The sequence below is a fragment of the Diabrotica undecimpunctata genome, chromosome 6, assembly GCF_040954645.1.
Source record: "Diabrotica undecimpunctata isolate CICGRU chromosome 6, icDiaUnde3, whole genome shotgun sequence".
Lineage (NCBI taxonomy): Eukaryota > Metazoa > Arthropoda > Insecta > Coleoptera > Chrysomelidae > Diabrotica > Diabrotica undecimpunctata.
In genome coordinates, this window is record NC_092808.1 from 143,571,836 (window position 1) to 143,589,323 (window position 17,488).

At 33.4% G+C, this 17,488-nt stretch overlaps 1 protein-coding gene across 1 annotated transcript in view; it reads left to right on the forward strand.

Moving 5' to 3' along the window:
- LOC140444027 (fatty acid synthase-like) overlaps positions 1–17,488 on the forward strand; it is a 74,556-nt gene that overhangs the window by 38,806 nt on the left and 18,262 nt on the right. The window contains exons 11-16 of the mRNA XM_072535609.1: positions 2,248–2,773; positions 4,780–5,469; positions 12,150–12,438; positions 13,381–13,624; positions 16,626–16,824; positions 17,150–17,434. Of these exons, the coding sequence (XP_072391710.1) occupies positions 2,248–2,773; positions 4,780–5,469; positions 12,150–12,438; positions 13,381–13,624; positions 16,626–16,824; positions 17,150–17,434 (2,233 nt within the window). The remainder of the gene's footprint in view (positions 1–2,247; positions 2,774–4,779; positions 5,470–12,149; positions 12,439–13,380; positions 13,625–16,625; positions 16,825–17,149; positions 17,435–17,488) is intronic.

Below are 17,488 nucleotides of genomic sequence, written 5' to 3' on the forward strand. Positions count from 1 at the left end.
TAAACATGATGCCTGCAACTAAACAAATTTTTGAACCACTTAATGCATATTTTCTATCATCTGAGAATTGTCTTACAATTCTTCTCACCTAAATCACGTGAAAGGTCACGTGGTCTATAAACCCGGCTAATTAGAAGGAGATGCACGGACTGCTTTGCGTCAGTTTTCTGTGTCGCACTGGGGGAACGGACCTGTATTGAAGCGCTTAGTCTATTTGTATTATATGTCTATGTATGATACATGCATAAAAACTTTCAACATGAAGTTAATCCATTAAATTTTGAACATTTTCCCAAAACGTTTAAGTTAAAATTTTTATTCTACCAGCAATTAAATTGTTTTGATTTAATTTAATAATAAAGCAGCAATTAGTTCATAAATATAAATACTTAGGTCATGAAATATAAATTGCTAGGAATAACCAAACTGCTGAACTACAAGAAAGAAGTATGGTTTTGTACGATTTATAATGGAACATACTCAAAGACTAGAGAATATCTAAAAACAAATGAAAAAATATTACAATAAAAACCGATAGGCAGACGAAAGACTGAAAGATCCAAAACGACTTTATAACAATAAATCTAATAATAAAACTGTAATGTATCAGCCACATACCCAAGAGAAACAACCCCACCCCCCAAATGCAATCGTTAATCAGTTAGCCCGGTATGTAACAAGTCAACATAACAAGAAAATAAAAGAAACAAAATAAGAGGTAGTTAGCCTAGAAAAGAATAATTAGAATTAATTAAATAATCAATACGTACTCCAAATTAAATAAAGAATAAATTCGACACAGTTTAACGTATACATTTCAAATTAAACAAAGAATAACAATTTGACCTAGTTGTGACACAAGCCCGAATGTTTAAAAATTACGACACTTTAGACCTTCGTTGGAAAATAATACAAAATACGATTTGTTAAACAGCGATAAGGATTGAGCTGAGCTAGCAAAGCACACCGATGGCATGATCCATTTTAATACGTCGAGCAGACGCTCCACTTCGGACTGTGACGAAGGAATTGAGGGTACGCGTTGGAAGTACATAAAAACAAAAGAAGTTGGTCAGCGGGGCAGTAAGGTTCTGGCGACCGCGCCAGACAGTAAGGTTCTGGCGACCGAGCCAGGCAGTAGGGTGCTGGTGACCGAGCCAGGCGGTAGTATTCGGGTGACCGGACCAGGAGTAGAGCTCTGGCAACCGAGCCAGAGAGTAGTGCCCGGCGTCCGGCGCCAGTGGTACTTCGGCGCTCAGTCAGTCAGTCAGCGCGGGGGTAACCTAGGGTGTTACTCGGCCAGCCGTTACGGTGTGTTCAGCTCAATTATCGTGATATCGTGTCCGACGGAAGGTAGAGTCGAAAATACGAATTTTTCGTCTCGCTGAGTACCGCCATAACGTACAGTGAATTCCAGCGTTCATCCAGACTGTTCCTAAGTTCCAGTTTGGACTTCAAGGCGTATTCGTTAGCTAGGGTCTAATTACGCTAAGGTAACGAACAATATATACTAACCATTTGGGGAAACAATTAATAGTAGGTTGTCCGCCTTTTAACTCCCTTAGTAAAATCTCTTCTCGTCTCCCTTCGCAAAATTTGATAACCAATACTAGCTTTCTTGTACATCTTGTGTAGTAGTTGTAAATTTACGTTTTGTTAAATACATAGTAAGTAAGTAAGTTGGAAGTGCCTTGTTTTCTTTTACCGTTAGATAGAGACAAGAACAGAACACATTTTTGCTTTGTGCACAATCCCGGCTTATAACGCAAGCCAATAACCTCCGACTCTTTACAGGGCCTGCATCGGAGTATCCTTCAGCCCCTATCCTGTTTTTTTCCTACCCTCTTGTAAATCCGCGAGGACGAAATCACGACCAATTCGAACTAGTGGACCAGTATGCCTCAAATCCGCTCGCAGAGGTAAATCCCAGTAACCATATAGGACGAGTTTATTACAGTGGTTTATTTTAGTGGTTTTGTTCCTTTGGGAGTGAACCTTCCTCCCCTTAACCGAATTTTACCATACCATACCTACCCTCCTTTATTACAGTGGTAAGAGTGCTAAGCATCCTTTAGCTCATTCCTCCTTTATTACAAAACTAATACTAGAGAGAGACCAACCCAGTGGGTCTTTGCCTGTGAATCAAAAATGCATGAGTTCAAAGTAATATCATGTTGTCATATTCATTAACTGTTGTATTTACATGCCTCTTTTATTATGTATTCATATTTGGAAATTATTTTTTAGGCAATGGTCTGGAAAGCAAAAGCTAATATGTGCTTAAAAGATATCACTGAGTTGCCTGTGTTAATAAAAAATGTAAAATTTCATAACATGATAACCTTACCAGATAATGAAAATGTGGAATTCGTAGTAACCATTATAAAAGAAAGTGGACACTTTGAGATATTTTCTGGGGACCTATTAGTAGCTACAGGAAATATTTGTATTCTTGAAAATAACGGTAAAAAACATAAATCGTTTATCAAAGAAATTAATAAAAAGGATCCTATAAACTTAAGAAAAGAGGATTTCTACAAAGAGGCTCATTTGAGACGGCATCTTTACTACGGCAAGTTTCAGGGAATTGTTGAATGTGACCTTGGTGGTGTACAAGGAAAAATTGAGTGGATGGATAACTATGTTAGTTTTATCGATTCCATGTTTCAGTTATCACTATTATCAGAGTGCACTCGAAATCTATTAATACCAACTAGTATACGAAGGATAGAGCTAAATCCAAAAAATCATATTAAAGATGCAAACGATAACTGTAAGTAAAAAAATTTTTAGTTTAAAAGATATCTCAGAAATAGTCCACATTCAAAACACACTACTCAAAAAAAAATACAGTTGTGTTCCAAAAGTTTTGTTAAATCCATTTTTACACTAAATCCAAAAATAATAAAGGTTTTTTTTCTATCCTCTACGTATTGTTATTTTTTGACAGCTAAATACAAATAACAAAGTGTTTTACCTATTTACAGTTATACAGATATGGGTTTACTTCATTAAAAGGTGGTTGTGAGGGATTTTCTCTTAAGTATTTTTCTTCTGTCTTTTCAGCAGGAGCTCTCGGACTCCATTTTTCGTGATGTTATTTTCCATTCTTAAAATATTTTAATGGAAATGTTCTCCATGTTCAATACGAACATTTGGTGATAAATAGTACAAGTGGGAAACAATGAAATATATTTTAAAGGACCTGTTGCAGTTTAAATCACTGTAGGCTTTTAGTTGATAGGTAACATATTCCTTGTAGTTGTTGTCTTTACAGTTTCCTAAGAAATTTTTAACCACATTTTTAAAACAGGTTCATGCTTTTTTATTAAGTCATCAAGTCTGCTTTTGAAATTGTTATTTTTGTTTTAAATCTTGTATTTATGGATCTGGATCAAAGATTCTGTCTTCTGGATCAAAGATCCTGTCTTTGATTTTCACATTTCTTAGTCAAGGAAACTTTCTTTTAAGTACGAATAACCTTAACCATTCTTTTTCATAGCTTTAATCAAAGTTTTTCATCAATGCATACTTGATATGCAGTGGTGGTAGGTATACATATTTATGATCAATCAAAGGAATGTTTTCAACATTTTTCTTACCAGGTTCACAGGATCTGTACTTAGGCCATGATTTCTTTTCATAATGGCTTTTGCGATCCCGGCTGCCTTATTTATAAGGCAAAACGCAAGCCATATAGCTTAGCATATACCTCCAAGCCAAGTAGTATAGCAATTACGATCTCCACATAAGTGCTATCTGTATCTATTATACTGGATATTTTCTACCATCAGTTTCATATTGTCATACGTCCCTCTCATATTTGCAGAATATGCCAAAAAGGCTGAAAGGAATTGGTTACCAATATGCAATAGAACAGCATGAAGGCTAACTTTGGATGAGTCTATAAATTAACCCCTATCTTATGGTGTATGTTCAAAACCTAAAATGTTCATTACTGCTGAAATCATTAGGATACACTAATTCTCCTTGGGAGTAAAAATCCTCACAATCCTCTAATCCTCTTGCCTGTTTCTAAAGTAACATACTTTAGAACTTTTGCCAAACAAGTTCAAACCATTATTGCGCGACCTTAACTGTTTCGTTTCTTTTTTAGATAAATTCAAATCACGAACCAAACCATCATCTTGCGTTAATAAATGATGTTCAGTGGTTACGTCAAATCTAGGATTTTGTATATCATCATTTTCTTCTTGATCTTGTTTACATATATGTGGGCCCAATTTTTGTCCTTGTCGCTCACCTTTGAGACAAAATAAAGTCCACAATACTTCTTTCTCAAAGAAATAAAATTTTTTCTTTGCGATTTAAAAATTGACTCACCACACACAAAACTTGTCCGGCTGTGTTACTGTTACTCTTATTCTAGCTTTCATATCTTCTGGAGTAATCGATGAGGTTTTATACACTATAATTTGAAGGCATTTCGTGAAAAAAACCCATCGGCGTCAAGGCCGGAGATCTTGGAGTCCATTCATGTACCTTTTCCGATCTATTTATTACCAAAATGTTGGTTTAAGTATTGGCGGGGGGCTCTACACAACTCCATCCACATTTTCTGTTATTATTCAAAATATTAAGTTTTGAGTGACGTATGACAAGATTCAATGTAAACTTTTTTAACTATAAATTTTAATTGCAATTTGGACTAAAGAACTTTGGTTAAAAAAATTATAAGAGGAATTCTTTCGTGTACGGTATACACTATTGGAGACCTATTTAAATGTTATTAACTAATAAAATATTTTTACTTTTTAGATTTGGAAGTCACCAGAGATCCTGACCTTTGCATAACAAAATGCGGAGGTATAGAAATCCAGGGTCTTAAATTCACACAACTTCCTCGAAAATCCATTCCAAATTCAAATCTATTACTAGAAAAGTTCGAGTTTGTTGCCTACGACGCCCCACAAAACAAATATTACACATTGAACACTTCTTTAGCGATAGCTATGCAAATAATAAAGCAAAATAATTGCGGCCTTATCAAGAAATTAACAATCGGGGAATTAAAGGACAATGAAGATTCTAACCTAGAGCTGACAGAGAAAATTAAAGCAGTTTTAAAGAATCAAGTCATGGCAGATATTGAATTTTTAATAACAACACCAACTCAAATTAAAACGATGAAAACCAAATTTGAAAGCATTATCGTTTCAGCTGAAATGTTCGAACAATTTCACTCAAATATACTCATAGAATACTTAAGAGACGATGGTTTCATTTTGTGTATTGGGTTCATAAAAAGAGAAAACTTATTTCAACACGAAATAATATTTAGAACCGAACACCTTTGTCTCGTAAGGAAAAAAAAAGATTTTCCTAGTTCGTATAATACGCTTAATATACGAACTGAAGACTTCGGATGGTTGAATAAATTAAAAACATGTATTCGAAACAAACAACAAAAAACTATTTTTATATTTAGTCAACATGAAGATCATTCTGGTAAGTATATAAACTTATAAATAATATGTATATATGAAATTCTATTTGTGCCTAAGCATTTTATTAAGGACATTTCTATAGAGTGTCTAGACTAAAACGAAACAGAGGCATTATCAGAAACTGCAACAATTTTTTTGAAAAACCCAGCGACATGTTGATTTTTGATTAATATGGGACATATTTTTCTGCTTAAGCAAAAATCATCGATTTCACGGCAAAATTTTTCGCAGTTATCTGAAGATTTTAACACATAGGTGGGGGTTACTAAATGACGAATAGATGAAAAAGTAGGTACCCGTATTTTTCGCAAGTACCTTGCGTTTTTTTAAAAGATAATTTATGGTCCCAGTTTGATTTTTTGTCTGTAAGTTTTTTCCCTTATATTTTACATAAACAATATTCATATCATTTTTTCTACTATTGAACTTGCTGTATTATTGACGTTAGACACATTTAGCAAATTTCATAGGATTATTTAAGACTTAAACCACTTCAGAAGTTAAATGCATATTGCGGTTTCATCGAAATTATTTACAAAATAAACGTTTGAAAAAGGGGAATGTTTTTTTACTTAGAAACAATTGTAATAACTTCTATTTCTGAAGCTATTTTCTTGTGGCATTTTAAATTAATTACTATTTAAATGGGAATAAGCCACAATTAAAGGTTAAAATACGTTTATTGACGTTTCAATTTCCACTTCGGAAATTGTTCTCAAAATACAAACATTAGTAAATTAAACAAATTTTGTTTTTTATATTTCTATCAAGCTACAATTTACAACGTACAACCATTGGATAGCTAGTAAAAAAACTCAAATTAAAAAACCTTCTATGACCAATAGGAACAAAGTTAGGGACTATTTAAAAAAAATCATATCTCCATTGTTTATACAATGGAGATATGGATTAACATTAAGAATTCAAAATTTGCACAAATTTTGAATGAAAATCTAAACTTTATATCGAAACTTATAGCTATCAAATTTATCCAATTTTTCGTTCAAACTTACAGCCCTTCAAAAAGAAGGTACTTTCGAAAGATCGACATGGGAAAGTGTGTCACCTCGGGGAGGTAAATACGTGTCTAAACACCTTCTGAAATCCCCGGGTGCTCTGTAGAGGGCTTCGAATATAATGTCGAGAGCTCCTCTACCCAAATCCATTTCCAATGTATGGACTTGTAGAATTCTCTTCTTCGGTGTCTTACCTTGAAAAAGGCAAGGTATTTCTCACATGACAAATTGTCGAAGTAATGTCGAAACACCAAATTTTGTAGTCTTCTGATGGCTTGTCTTGAGAAACACAAGATATTTCTTACATGACAAAAATATACTAAGTCGAAATAAAATCTCAGCCACAGAGTATAATTTGAATAGCAGGAAGCAGCGCCCCAAGAGCACTAAGCTCTCAGAGAGCCTGTGACGGACTAACTTGGCTGACCTGAAAATCGCCAATATTTATATGCCCTGTTCGAGTGATAAATAGGGATTTCCAGGTCAAGAGCCAATAGGAAAATTCAAGGCGGGGCGATTCGCATCGGAATGCGTACTAGTCGCGCTCGAGGACAAGTGGAGGGGATATCTGTTTCATCTCTGTTTTTTAGTCCCTAACTTCGTTCCTATTGGTCATAGAAGGATTTTTTAATGTGAGTTTTTTTACCAGCTATCCAATGGTTGTACGTACAAGTCTGTAGCTTAAAAAATATAGAAATTATTACAACTGTTTATAAGTAAGTTCATTTTCTAAAAAGTAGTTTATCAGAGTAACGTCTTAACCTAATACAAAAGAAAATCATAATAAAGTAACCATATAAAAAAAAACAACCATGTTTTTTCATAATGTTAGAATATTGCGACAAAAATATTTGAACAACTTATAAGTGTTTATCTATTCTTTTCACATAGTACAGATAACTTTCTGAAGTGAATGTGTTTTGCAGATGGTCCTATGACATTCTAAGCAAAATGTGGAATGTTTGTTATCCTTACCTCTGGGACACAAGGTCGTACAACTGGCCTTTCTGGTCTAGTCTTATCTTGATGAATAATTTTATTTTCTAATGCTTTGAAAATTATCGAGCGTAATTCCCTAGACAAATTTGGCATTGAAATTCTTACTCTACTGAATGTTTATTTATATGACTGATTCCCAGCTTTAGAATAAAATCTGATCGATTTTTTCTAACCCCAGGATTAGCTGCGTAAAAAATAATGTGACTGTTACTACAGCAATATCCATTATGAAATAGCAGATTGCTAAAGGCCATCCCTGGCATCTTTGACCTGAATGACAAAGTTCACATTTTTTATCAAGAACATCGCCGCCCCCTTTCGAGGAATTATAGAAAGCTATTATATCAGGTTTTTTACTATCCTGCTCAACAGATTGGTCGTGATGCCTGGACCACAACATAATTACACTTTTATATTTTTAGGGAAGTCGATGTTTTTTAGTTCATCAAATAGCTTTATTAAGGTGAACCAATTATCATCAGTGACAGTTCGGTTACTACTGGTAATTGGTTTCACTAAAGCAAGTACTGATCTTGTAGGTATAGATAGCTTTTGGAGATTAGGATTATTTGCCTTACCTGTATACACAAAAGCATTTACCGAATAATGTGTTTTTACGTCACATAAACACATGATCTTGATGCCGTACTTGACTGGTTTGGCTTTCATGTACTTTCTGAAAGATCATCTACCTCTAAACCCAACCATCATCTCGTCCACTGTATCATATTTGGAGCAGGTTTAGTTTGCTATACTGTAAGATACGAAAGAGTTCAATAATTAGGACACTGCTACAAGTCGATCTCCATATTAGCCTTCTTTTGCTCTTTTATTTCACGATTGTCGAATAGTGTTGCCCAAATGCAAGAACAAGACGAGACTTAGACAGTCTTGGTCTTGGTCTTGCGCCAATACACCTGGTCTTGGTCTTGGTCTTGGTATTGCACTCCCGGTCTTGGTCTTGGTCTTGGTCTTGCAGCAAGAGTCTTGCAAGTCTTGCAGTTACCCATTAGCCTATTGCTATTTATTAAACGTTACTAGGGAAGTTTGAAGCCACGATCTTAGCGATCCGTGCATATGCTCTAACTAACCCAGCTATCTACCATGCCCCATGAAAGTCAATCAAACATGGTTAAAACACAAAAAAACCAAATTAATGACATAAACTTGACTGTATTTTAAAGAACATTTTCTGTCTAGAAAGGTATTGATGGACCTCTACCATATATGAAATGGAAATCTTAAAAAAGATTGGTATGTGGCAAAAATCCAAATACAGGTATCAAGGGCACATATTTTTTAGGTGATAAGATAACAAACTATAATCCACTTATTAAAGCAACATAAATGTTATTAACAATCTTAGCTCTACTTTTATATAAAAAACTAACTTGAAAAAATAAAGAATAGGTAAGAAAGTAATGATAATCAATCAATGATAATCAAAAGAAGTTATTTTAAATTAAGGAGATATCTACTTAATAAATACATTAATTTACCAAAATAAAGTAGTAGGAATATTTTTTTAGGAACCAGAATTTTGGTTTTTAAGGAAGAAATATTTGTAATTCTTTTTTGTGAAAAGATATTAGATGCTTCCTTAAACCTTAAAGTGCTTCTGTTTTTCATTTTCATTTTAACCTTTCTATGTAGGCACAATGCAAACAAAGCAATTTGGGATGCATAAATTATTTTGAAAACTCATCAAATTTGCTTTTAGGTCTTTTATATCTATAATTCCAACGCTCACTACTCCGACTATTTTAAAACTATTTGAATCTTTGTCCCCCATGTCAAATTGTAAACTTGTCAAATGAAGTTTAGTGATGTCGAAAGTACCTACTACTATAAATGTCCGTTACTATTCAATACCCTAAGTGTCTAATAACAAACCGAGAATTATATCGTTACTTCGGTATTTTGTTTACACGGTAAGCTACATTATCTGTTATTAATAAACTTTTGAATATTATCGCGCTCTTTCAGCAAATTTGGTTTAACCGAATGATCTCATCGCACACTCAGCAGAAACAATGTTTAGTCTTAGGCCGATAAGATTTGTTTATTTAGATTCCTCCTAACTAAATTATAATGGGAAAAAAATTGAATTATTAAGTGGGAAGTGGGTGTCCGTAATAATAAGTGTTATATTTTTTATAGCTAAGGTGACATATTTTTAAAAAATTTCGATACGATATTACTGTCGACGTATCAATGCAAGATTATTTTATGATTAGAGGGCGGCTATAAATCTGGACAATTAATTTCAGAGTGAAGAAGTCGTATGCTGGAAAAGAATGTACAAAATATTTTATTTTTACATTGTAATTATGATCTCTGAGCACGTGTCAAATGTGTTGTTTTTAATGAATATTTTGATTGATGATTTTGATGTATGTTTATGGTATTGTTCGTAATGCGCATAAGTCCAGTTTTTTAAATTTTTATTACATATTTTTTTGCGTCTCATTGAGTCTTTAAACATATACCCGAACTACAATACTCGTTAAAGCGACACTTTGTCCTAACTGCAAGACGCAAGAGTCTCGCAGGCTTAGTCTTGTTCTTGCGTAAATCTTGCACGGTCAGTCTTGGTCTTGGTCTTGCTAAAATTAGGCGGTCTTGGTCTTGGTCTTGGTCTTGCGAAAACGCAAGAACAAGACCAAGACTGCAAGACCAAGACCGATTTTGGGCAACACTATTGTCGAATCTTATTGCTGTGAGAAGAAATATAAAGCGTTTTTATGACATCGTAGCAAGAAAAGATTAGATTTTAGTACACCTGAACGGTATAAAAGACCCAAAAAAGCCTTAAGTTCACCTTTGTTGAGATGATCGACAAATGTACAGGTATCTGCATAATTTACACTGAGCTCGCTAATATTTTCATTTGTGTACTCTAGAATAGAGGCCAACATCTCAGGTGTTATATGAAGTGACCAGGATTCAAGTGAACTCGATGGTTTTATTTCTAAGGCAGGTTCACGAAGACCAGGAGGGTGTGTAATACATTTCTGTACGCGAGTTTTTGATCTAACGTAACTACTATGGAGGGCAATCTGAAGGACACGTGTGCACTATCCCACTGATCGTTTGCTACCAAGCGGCATGCTAAGCTACGTACTAAATTGGCAGAATACTTGAAATAACATGGTCGTTTGCCAAACTGTCTACCAGTGGCGCACACAATTTTAAGTCCTGGGGTAAAATATGACCCCACGATATTGTTCAGGACTATTAATGGCAAAAGGGTCAAATAAGATTTCAGTTTAAAGCACTGGAAATTCTCCATACTCTGTACAGTCTTAAAATTTTGAAATTCGTTCCATTGTTTTATTTAAAAAGAAAATACGTTTTAATCTCTTATATGAACAAATGTTGAAAGCAGAGGGTAGCTAAATAAAATATCTGATAAATGTTGACATTAGCCTACTATACTGCGTTTCGCGGTCACTTTGTAGTACAGACTCTTATGAATAACAGCGTTGCAAATAAATCCTTATCCTCATTTACTATAGCTACAAAAGTAGACAAAGTAGGAGGTATGTTTTTTAAGAAAAATCCGTGGATTTTTCTACGGTAGTGCTTCTGGTTCCTTCGACGTAGGTTTTATCTCGTTATGTAGACAGCTCTCTACCATTTGTTCGTTTCTTCACTTGTTGCAATCCAATGGTCGAAGAATTTTCTTTTCATACAGTATAAATTGTTCTTTCGGAAATGCCTGCTTTTTTAGATGTTGGATTATCGTTGAAAGTGAATGGTTTCCTTGGTTTATTCTATAATTCGCCAGATTCATCAACATCTGTTTTTTCCCAACGTCTAATGCCTTTCCCTGCTAATGTTTCACAATATTTTCCATGGCAAAATAACAAAAATAACACAATAACAAATTGTTGAATAACAATTCAAAAGCATACACTAATAAATACGGACTAACAATTTTCTAAACAACATTGTCTCTTTTAAATTTAATTTCTCGTATCCTCACTAACTAATATTCCCTCCGATAAACATTTGGCAGTATAAAGGTAATTACACCAACAGTTGTAATAATTAAACAGCAATTTAGGTGAAAACATCGCATGCACTTAAATCGTACTTATTATCAGAGTAATTTACGTGAATAAGCTAAGAAATTAGAAAATGGATATTTAGTTAAATATTAATCACAGGCTAAGTATAATATTCAAATGCTATATCATTAATATATCTATATATACTATATCGTTAATATCATATAAATACCTTTCATAGTATGTATGAATTAATTAAAAATAATAAAACCCAAACAGAGCTTGTCAAATCAAAGTGTTTGGGACTTCTGGAATATCCTATTTAGAGGGACTTTAAGAGTTTCCGCTTACTTAAAACCGTCAACACTGAGCTCCAAGGTTCCATAACATTTACATAGCCCTATGCTGCTCCTACTGCAAAGTGCATTTATTTTTAAATATTCAGACTAGGAAAAATGTAATTATCATTACAATTATTTGTGGCTTACTCTCATGTAAACATAAAATTTTATCTCAGAAATGCCACAAGAAAACGGTTTCAGAACCTTATTATTTAAATATGGTTCAAATCAAGTAGTTATGACTCTATAACTTATTTTTTTTAAATTTGTGTCTTTGTAATTTCTTCTTTTTACACATTTACATTATTATAGGTATAATAGGTCTTCAAAAATCGCTTCTTGTGGAAGTGACTAATCCAGAATTTAAAGCAGTATTTACTGACAAGGAAGCTGATATATTTTCAGTCGACGACGAATTCTACAGAGAGCAGCTATGCAAAGGTCTAGCATATAACGTACTAAGAAGCAATAAGTGGGGCACGTACGTACATTTGCCCCTTGAAGGAGTAAAGTTAATGCGGACGGAAAACGCTGAGATTCGATGTCGCAGCTCCGATACATCTACACTTCTTTGGATAGAAAAACCGGTTATAAACGTGCCGTGAGTATTGTTTTTTTAAGTCAGATCAACTGCCGATAATGTTAAGATATTTTGTGACCTCTAAGCTGATATTTTCTCACTAAGTTCATCTTAAATCTATTTTTCTATTGTCTTTATAAAGGTAAATGCCTATTTCGTGAAATTGCTTACTGGCTTAATATTTTTCGATTAAAACTTCTATTAGTGTTTCCTTGACTTTTTATCCTCAAGGGCCTGTTATATAACTTTTATTTGTGGTCTTTTTATACTATTCTTCACTCTTCTTATTAGATAGAGTACCTATTATATCTTCATTGTCTTGCAAATAGTTACAGTGCAGTTCTTTATGACGATGCTTCTTCGCTCCTTTGACGATTTGTCTCGATGATATGACTTTGCTATTTTGTGCCATTGAATCAATTATTTATTACTTTTTACTCCCTAATGTTTAAACTTAATGTTCTGTACTTAACTGCAAATTAGTTTTCCCATATTTACGACCATAGCTGTAGGTATACACAAAACATCTATTGTAATGTTTGGCCCCACGTTGGGCACCAATGTTTAACAACCTAACTTCCTGAATTTACACATAAGTAATATCCTATGTAAAAGTTGAAATGATAAAGCAGTGAGTGGTATTCCAGTGTATTATTGGTTTTAATAATTATTAATATTTTAATTAATTTTATAAAAACTAATGCTGGACTCACGTATTCCTGCGTAGAGCTTTAGGTGGTTATATCTAGTTATTTTATACTATGATATATGTAGCTCAGTTATTGGCTTAACAAGCTGGAGGACCCAGTACGATTTCTAATTTAACGTGATTTAGAGATCACGTAAAGGCGTCAATCTCAGCTACATAAGTGGTTGCTAAATCATGTTAGGAATGCTTGAGCTACCTGAAAATTCAAAAGGGTCCACAAACTTTAGTTTATGTTTAATTTTATTTTGTTTTAGAAAAGAACAAACGTCGAATGTTGTAAATATATACTACTCGACTTTTAATTATCAACATATAATGCAATCTTCACCTTACACCTTTGGATATGCTGGCAAAAAACCCAATAGTACGAGGGTAATGGGCATAGCTTTCAAGGAGCGCATAAGTATACAAATTAAAAACGATGTGGACTTTACTTGGGACGTTCCAAACTATTGGACCCTAAAACAGGCAGCTACTATACCTCTTCAATATATAACGGTAATAACATTTTTTTACTAATATTGGTATTTATTTCTGTAATTAAGTAGGTATTTGTTTTATCTAATATTTATGTTTTTAAGACAACCTCATTAAGCAACAAAAAATTCAGAGAAAATATATTAAAAATGTCAATAAACATAAGAAAAAATCTATTGGTAATTAAGTCTGAATTATTGTGTACGGATACTGGACAAATTACGGAATATATCCGAGATGTATTCCTAGATATAAAAATAGAAAACTTTCTATTCACTTAGCCTTATCTACAAAGATATAAAGTTAAGAAGTAATTAATGAGTTTGAGAGAACTCAACTTTCAACGCCAGTTATTTTTAATACAAATTTTAGATGAATCGAACATACCACGCACAGCCATTACACAACCGAGTAATCTTCTTATATTGCCGTGCACCTATAGTGTGTTGGCGAATTATCTTAAGGCCAGACGTCTGTCTTTTGTGGCATGCAAAAGATCGCCAGTGTTATTTATGCCTGTCCAGTTCTTTATGTTCTGTAGAAAACGACATTTGTTTGCGACCTACTCCTCTCTTGCCTTCAATCTTTCCCTGGATGATTAGTTGAGGGATTGTGTATTTTTTTCCTCTCAGAATATGGCCGAGGTATCCAATTTTTCGTACCTTGATCAAATTGAGTAGTTCTCTCTCAGTATTTGCCTTTCTTAAGACTTCCTCCTTTCTCACCCTATCTGTCCATGGTATGCGGAACATTCTTCGCAACGTACACATTTCTAAGGCCTCCAACTTATTAATGAAAGGTACTCTTAACGTCCATATTTCCATGCCGTATAAAAATATGGACCATACATAGCATTTAACCATCATGTAGCGGAGATTGAAGGAAAGATTGCGGTTACATAGTAGCAGTTTAAATTTGATAAAAGCTTGTCTTGCCTGTTCGGTACGGCATTTTATTTCTTGTTGAGAATCCCATTTGCCATTCATCATCATTCCCAAGTATTTAAATGTTTTCACTTGATCGATTGGAGTATTATCTACTTGCAGTTGTATTCTTAAAATCTTATTTATCTTTAGGCTGAGAAATACTTCCTACAAATCTGACTTCTACTGAAGAAATTAGTATCAGATAGGTTCATAATGAAAAATCTCCTGGACCAGACGAAGTCCAAACCTCCTGATTACAGAAAGAAGTTTTGGAATGTTTATATGTGTTTTATCAATAATATTAAATCTTATTACTTGTATTTAAACCACAGGAAACGTTATTATTATTTACATAGAAAACAACTGTTTAATACCGAAAAATTAAGAAAATGCCCAAGATCCAGCTACGACCAGCCCAATTATTTATATTACAACTTTCTGCAAATTGGTCACATTCTGCGAAGAAACACTCTCGTCTATCTATACTACGCACAAAGCAATATCATGAAATTTGAATAAGAAGAATGTGCTTCATGAGAAGAAAGAGTTTCATGAATGGCAAAGAACAACTTGTATTCGATTAAGTCATTTCTTATTAGGCCTACACAAAAAAAAAGAAATCTTCTTGCTACTTACGTTGATTACCACAAAGCATTTGATTCAGTTTAGCATCTATGGTATACTGGAATCAGCGAGCTAATATAAAAATAGAAGACCAAACATCGAACGAAATAGAAATACGTAGAGGAGTATGACAGGGTTGTATACTGTCACCGCTCTTGTTTAATATCTACAGTGAACAAATATGCCAAGAAGCTCTCTTACATGCAAACGAAGGGATAATAGTCAATGGAGAAGTTATCAATAACATTCGATAGGTATGCTGACGATACTGTGATAATGGTAAGAACAGCAGAAGATCTACAACATCTAGTTGAAAGTATGAATGAGATATGTAATAACTACGACATAAGGATGAACGTAAAAAAAAATAAATATATGACCTTCAGTAAGAATCCAATACATGATACTAGTATCGCAATAAACGGTACCGAACTCGAAAAAGTAAGCGAATAGAAATACTTAGGAACCCTCATCAATGAAACAGGTGACCAAAATCATGAGATAAAAAGAAGTATTGAAATTGCCAGGTCTACCTTTATAAAAATGAAAAAATTATTTTGTAATCATAATATTAGTATTCAGCTACGAACTAGAATGTTAAAATGCTATGTATTCAGTACTTTGCTATACGGTGTTGAGGCATGGACTCTTAAACAGAGGAATGTTAAAAATCTTGAAAGCTTTGAGATGTGGTGCTACCGCCGTGTATTAAAAATAAGTTGGGTGGATAAAATTACAAATGAAGAGGTAATACGCAGAATAAATAACGATCCAGAAGTTATTCTGAATATAAAAAAGACAAAACTTGAATACTTAGGCCACCTGATGAGAGGACAAAAATACACATTCCTTCAAAATATAATGCAAGGGAAAATGTCCTGGATGAGAAATTTACGAGTGGTTTGGCTGTACCACTAACGAATTATTCAAAACAACAGTAAATAAAATTAGAATCGCCCTAATGATATCCAATCTCCGATAGGAGAGGCACTCAAAGAAGAAGAAAGAAGCATCTATGGTATTACATCCTGGTAAATGTAATAACGACATTTTTTAATATTGTTCTGAAGCTATTTTCTTGTGGCATTTTAAATTAATTACTATTTAAATGGCAATAAGCCACAATTAAAGGTTAAAATACGTTTATTGACGTTTCAATTTCCACTTCGGAAATCGTTCTCAAAATACAAAAATGTATTTTGAGAACGATTTCCGAAGTGGAAATTGAAACGTCAATAAACGTATTTTAACCTTTAATTGTGGCTTATTCCCATTTAAATAGTAATTAATGTAATAACGACAGCCAAATGATACGATAAATTTAGTGATAACGCGTATGATTCATTTTATTTTTTATTTGCTAGGTGTTCCAAATATTGTCAGTGGTATGATGCATTTCGAGAGATATTATTGAAAATATAAGTATATTAACAGTCTTTTAAATGTATATTCACGACTTTGAATATTTTTAGGCATATTATGTTTTGCTGGAAAAAGGTAAAATCGGAAAGAATAATTCTTTATTGCTACAAGATGGTGCCAGTGAAATCAAAATTGCAATGATTGCAATAGCTCTTAGCTTTAGAGCTACTATCTTTATAAGTGTTAACTCAGAGGAAGAAAAATCTAGCCTCACTCAACTGTATCCCTTACTAGATCCAAGTAAAATAGGTGAGTGTAAGATCTATATTTAGTTTTTTATTAAAAAACATATCTTTAACACGGTACAGTGTTATGGAAGACCCTGTATATTATTTTAACTAATTATTTTTAAAATGTAAAGCTTACGGCTACCTTCTAAGTTTGTAAATAACTTTTTTTGACTTCTCCTAAATTAATAGATATAAGGGACTTTGTCACAAAAATTGATCACCCTGTATATTTATACTGACTAAATGTAGTTTAGACATAATCCGCAATAAAAATGTTCTTTTTACACAATTAAAAAAAGACCGTACAAAAACACAACTGATTTAAACGTTTCTACCTTTTTCAGCTACTTCCAGTGAAACAATTCAAGATATAGTTTTGGAGCAAACAAAAGGAAGAGGTGTTGATTTGGTAATTAATTCAGTTGGAGGAATATCCATCGAAAATTCTCTAAACTGCCTAACAAAGCAGGGCAAGTTCGTACAACTCATCGACCAAAATAATTTTGACGAAATAAAGTTGGATTCAAACATGATGCAACAAAACTTTAATATTTATTGTATAGATATAAATTCTATATTCGAAGAGGATCTTTACGTTAAACAAAAGCTCAAAAAATTACTAGAAGAAGGTAATAAGTATATCAGAAATGAAAAAAAAAATACAATTCTGAGGTTCATTTGAT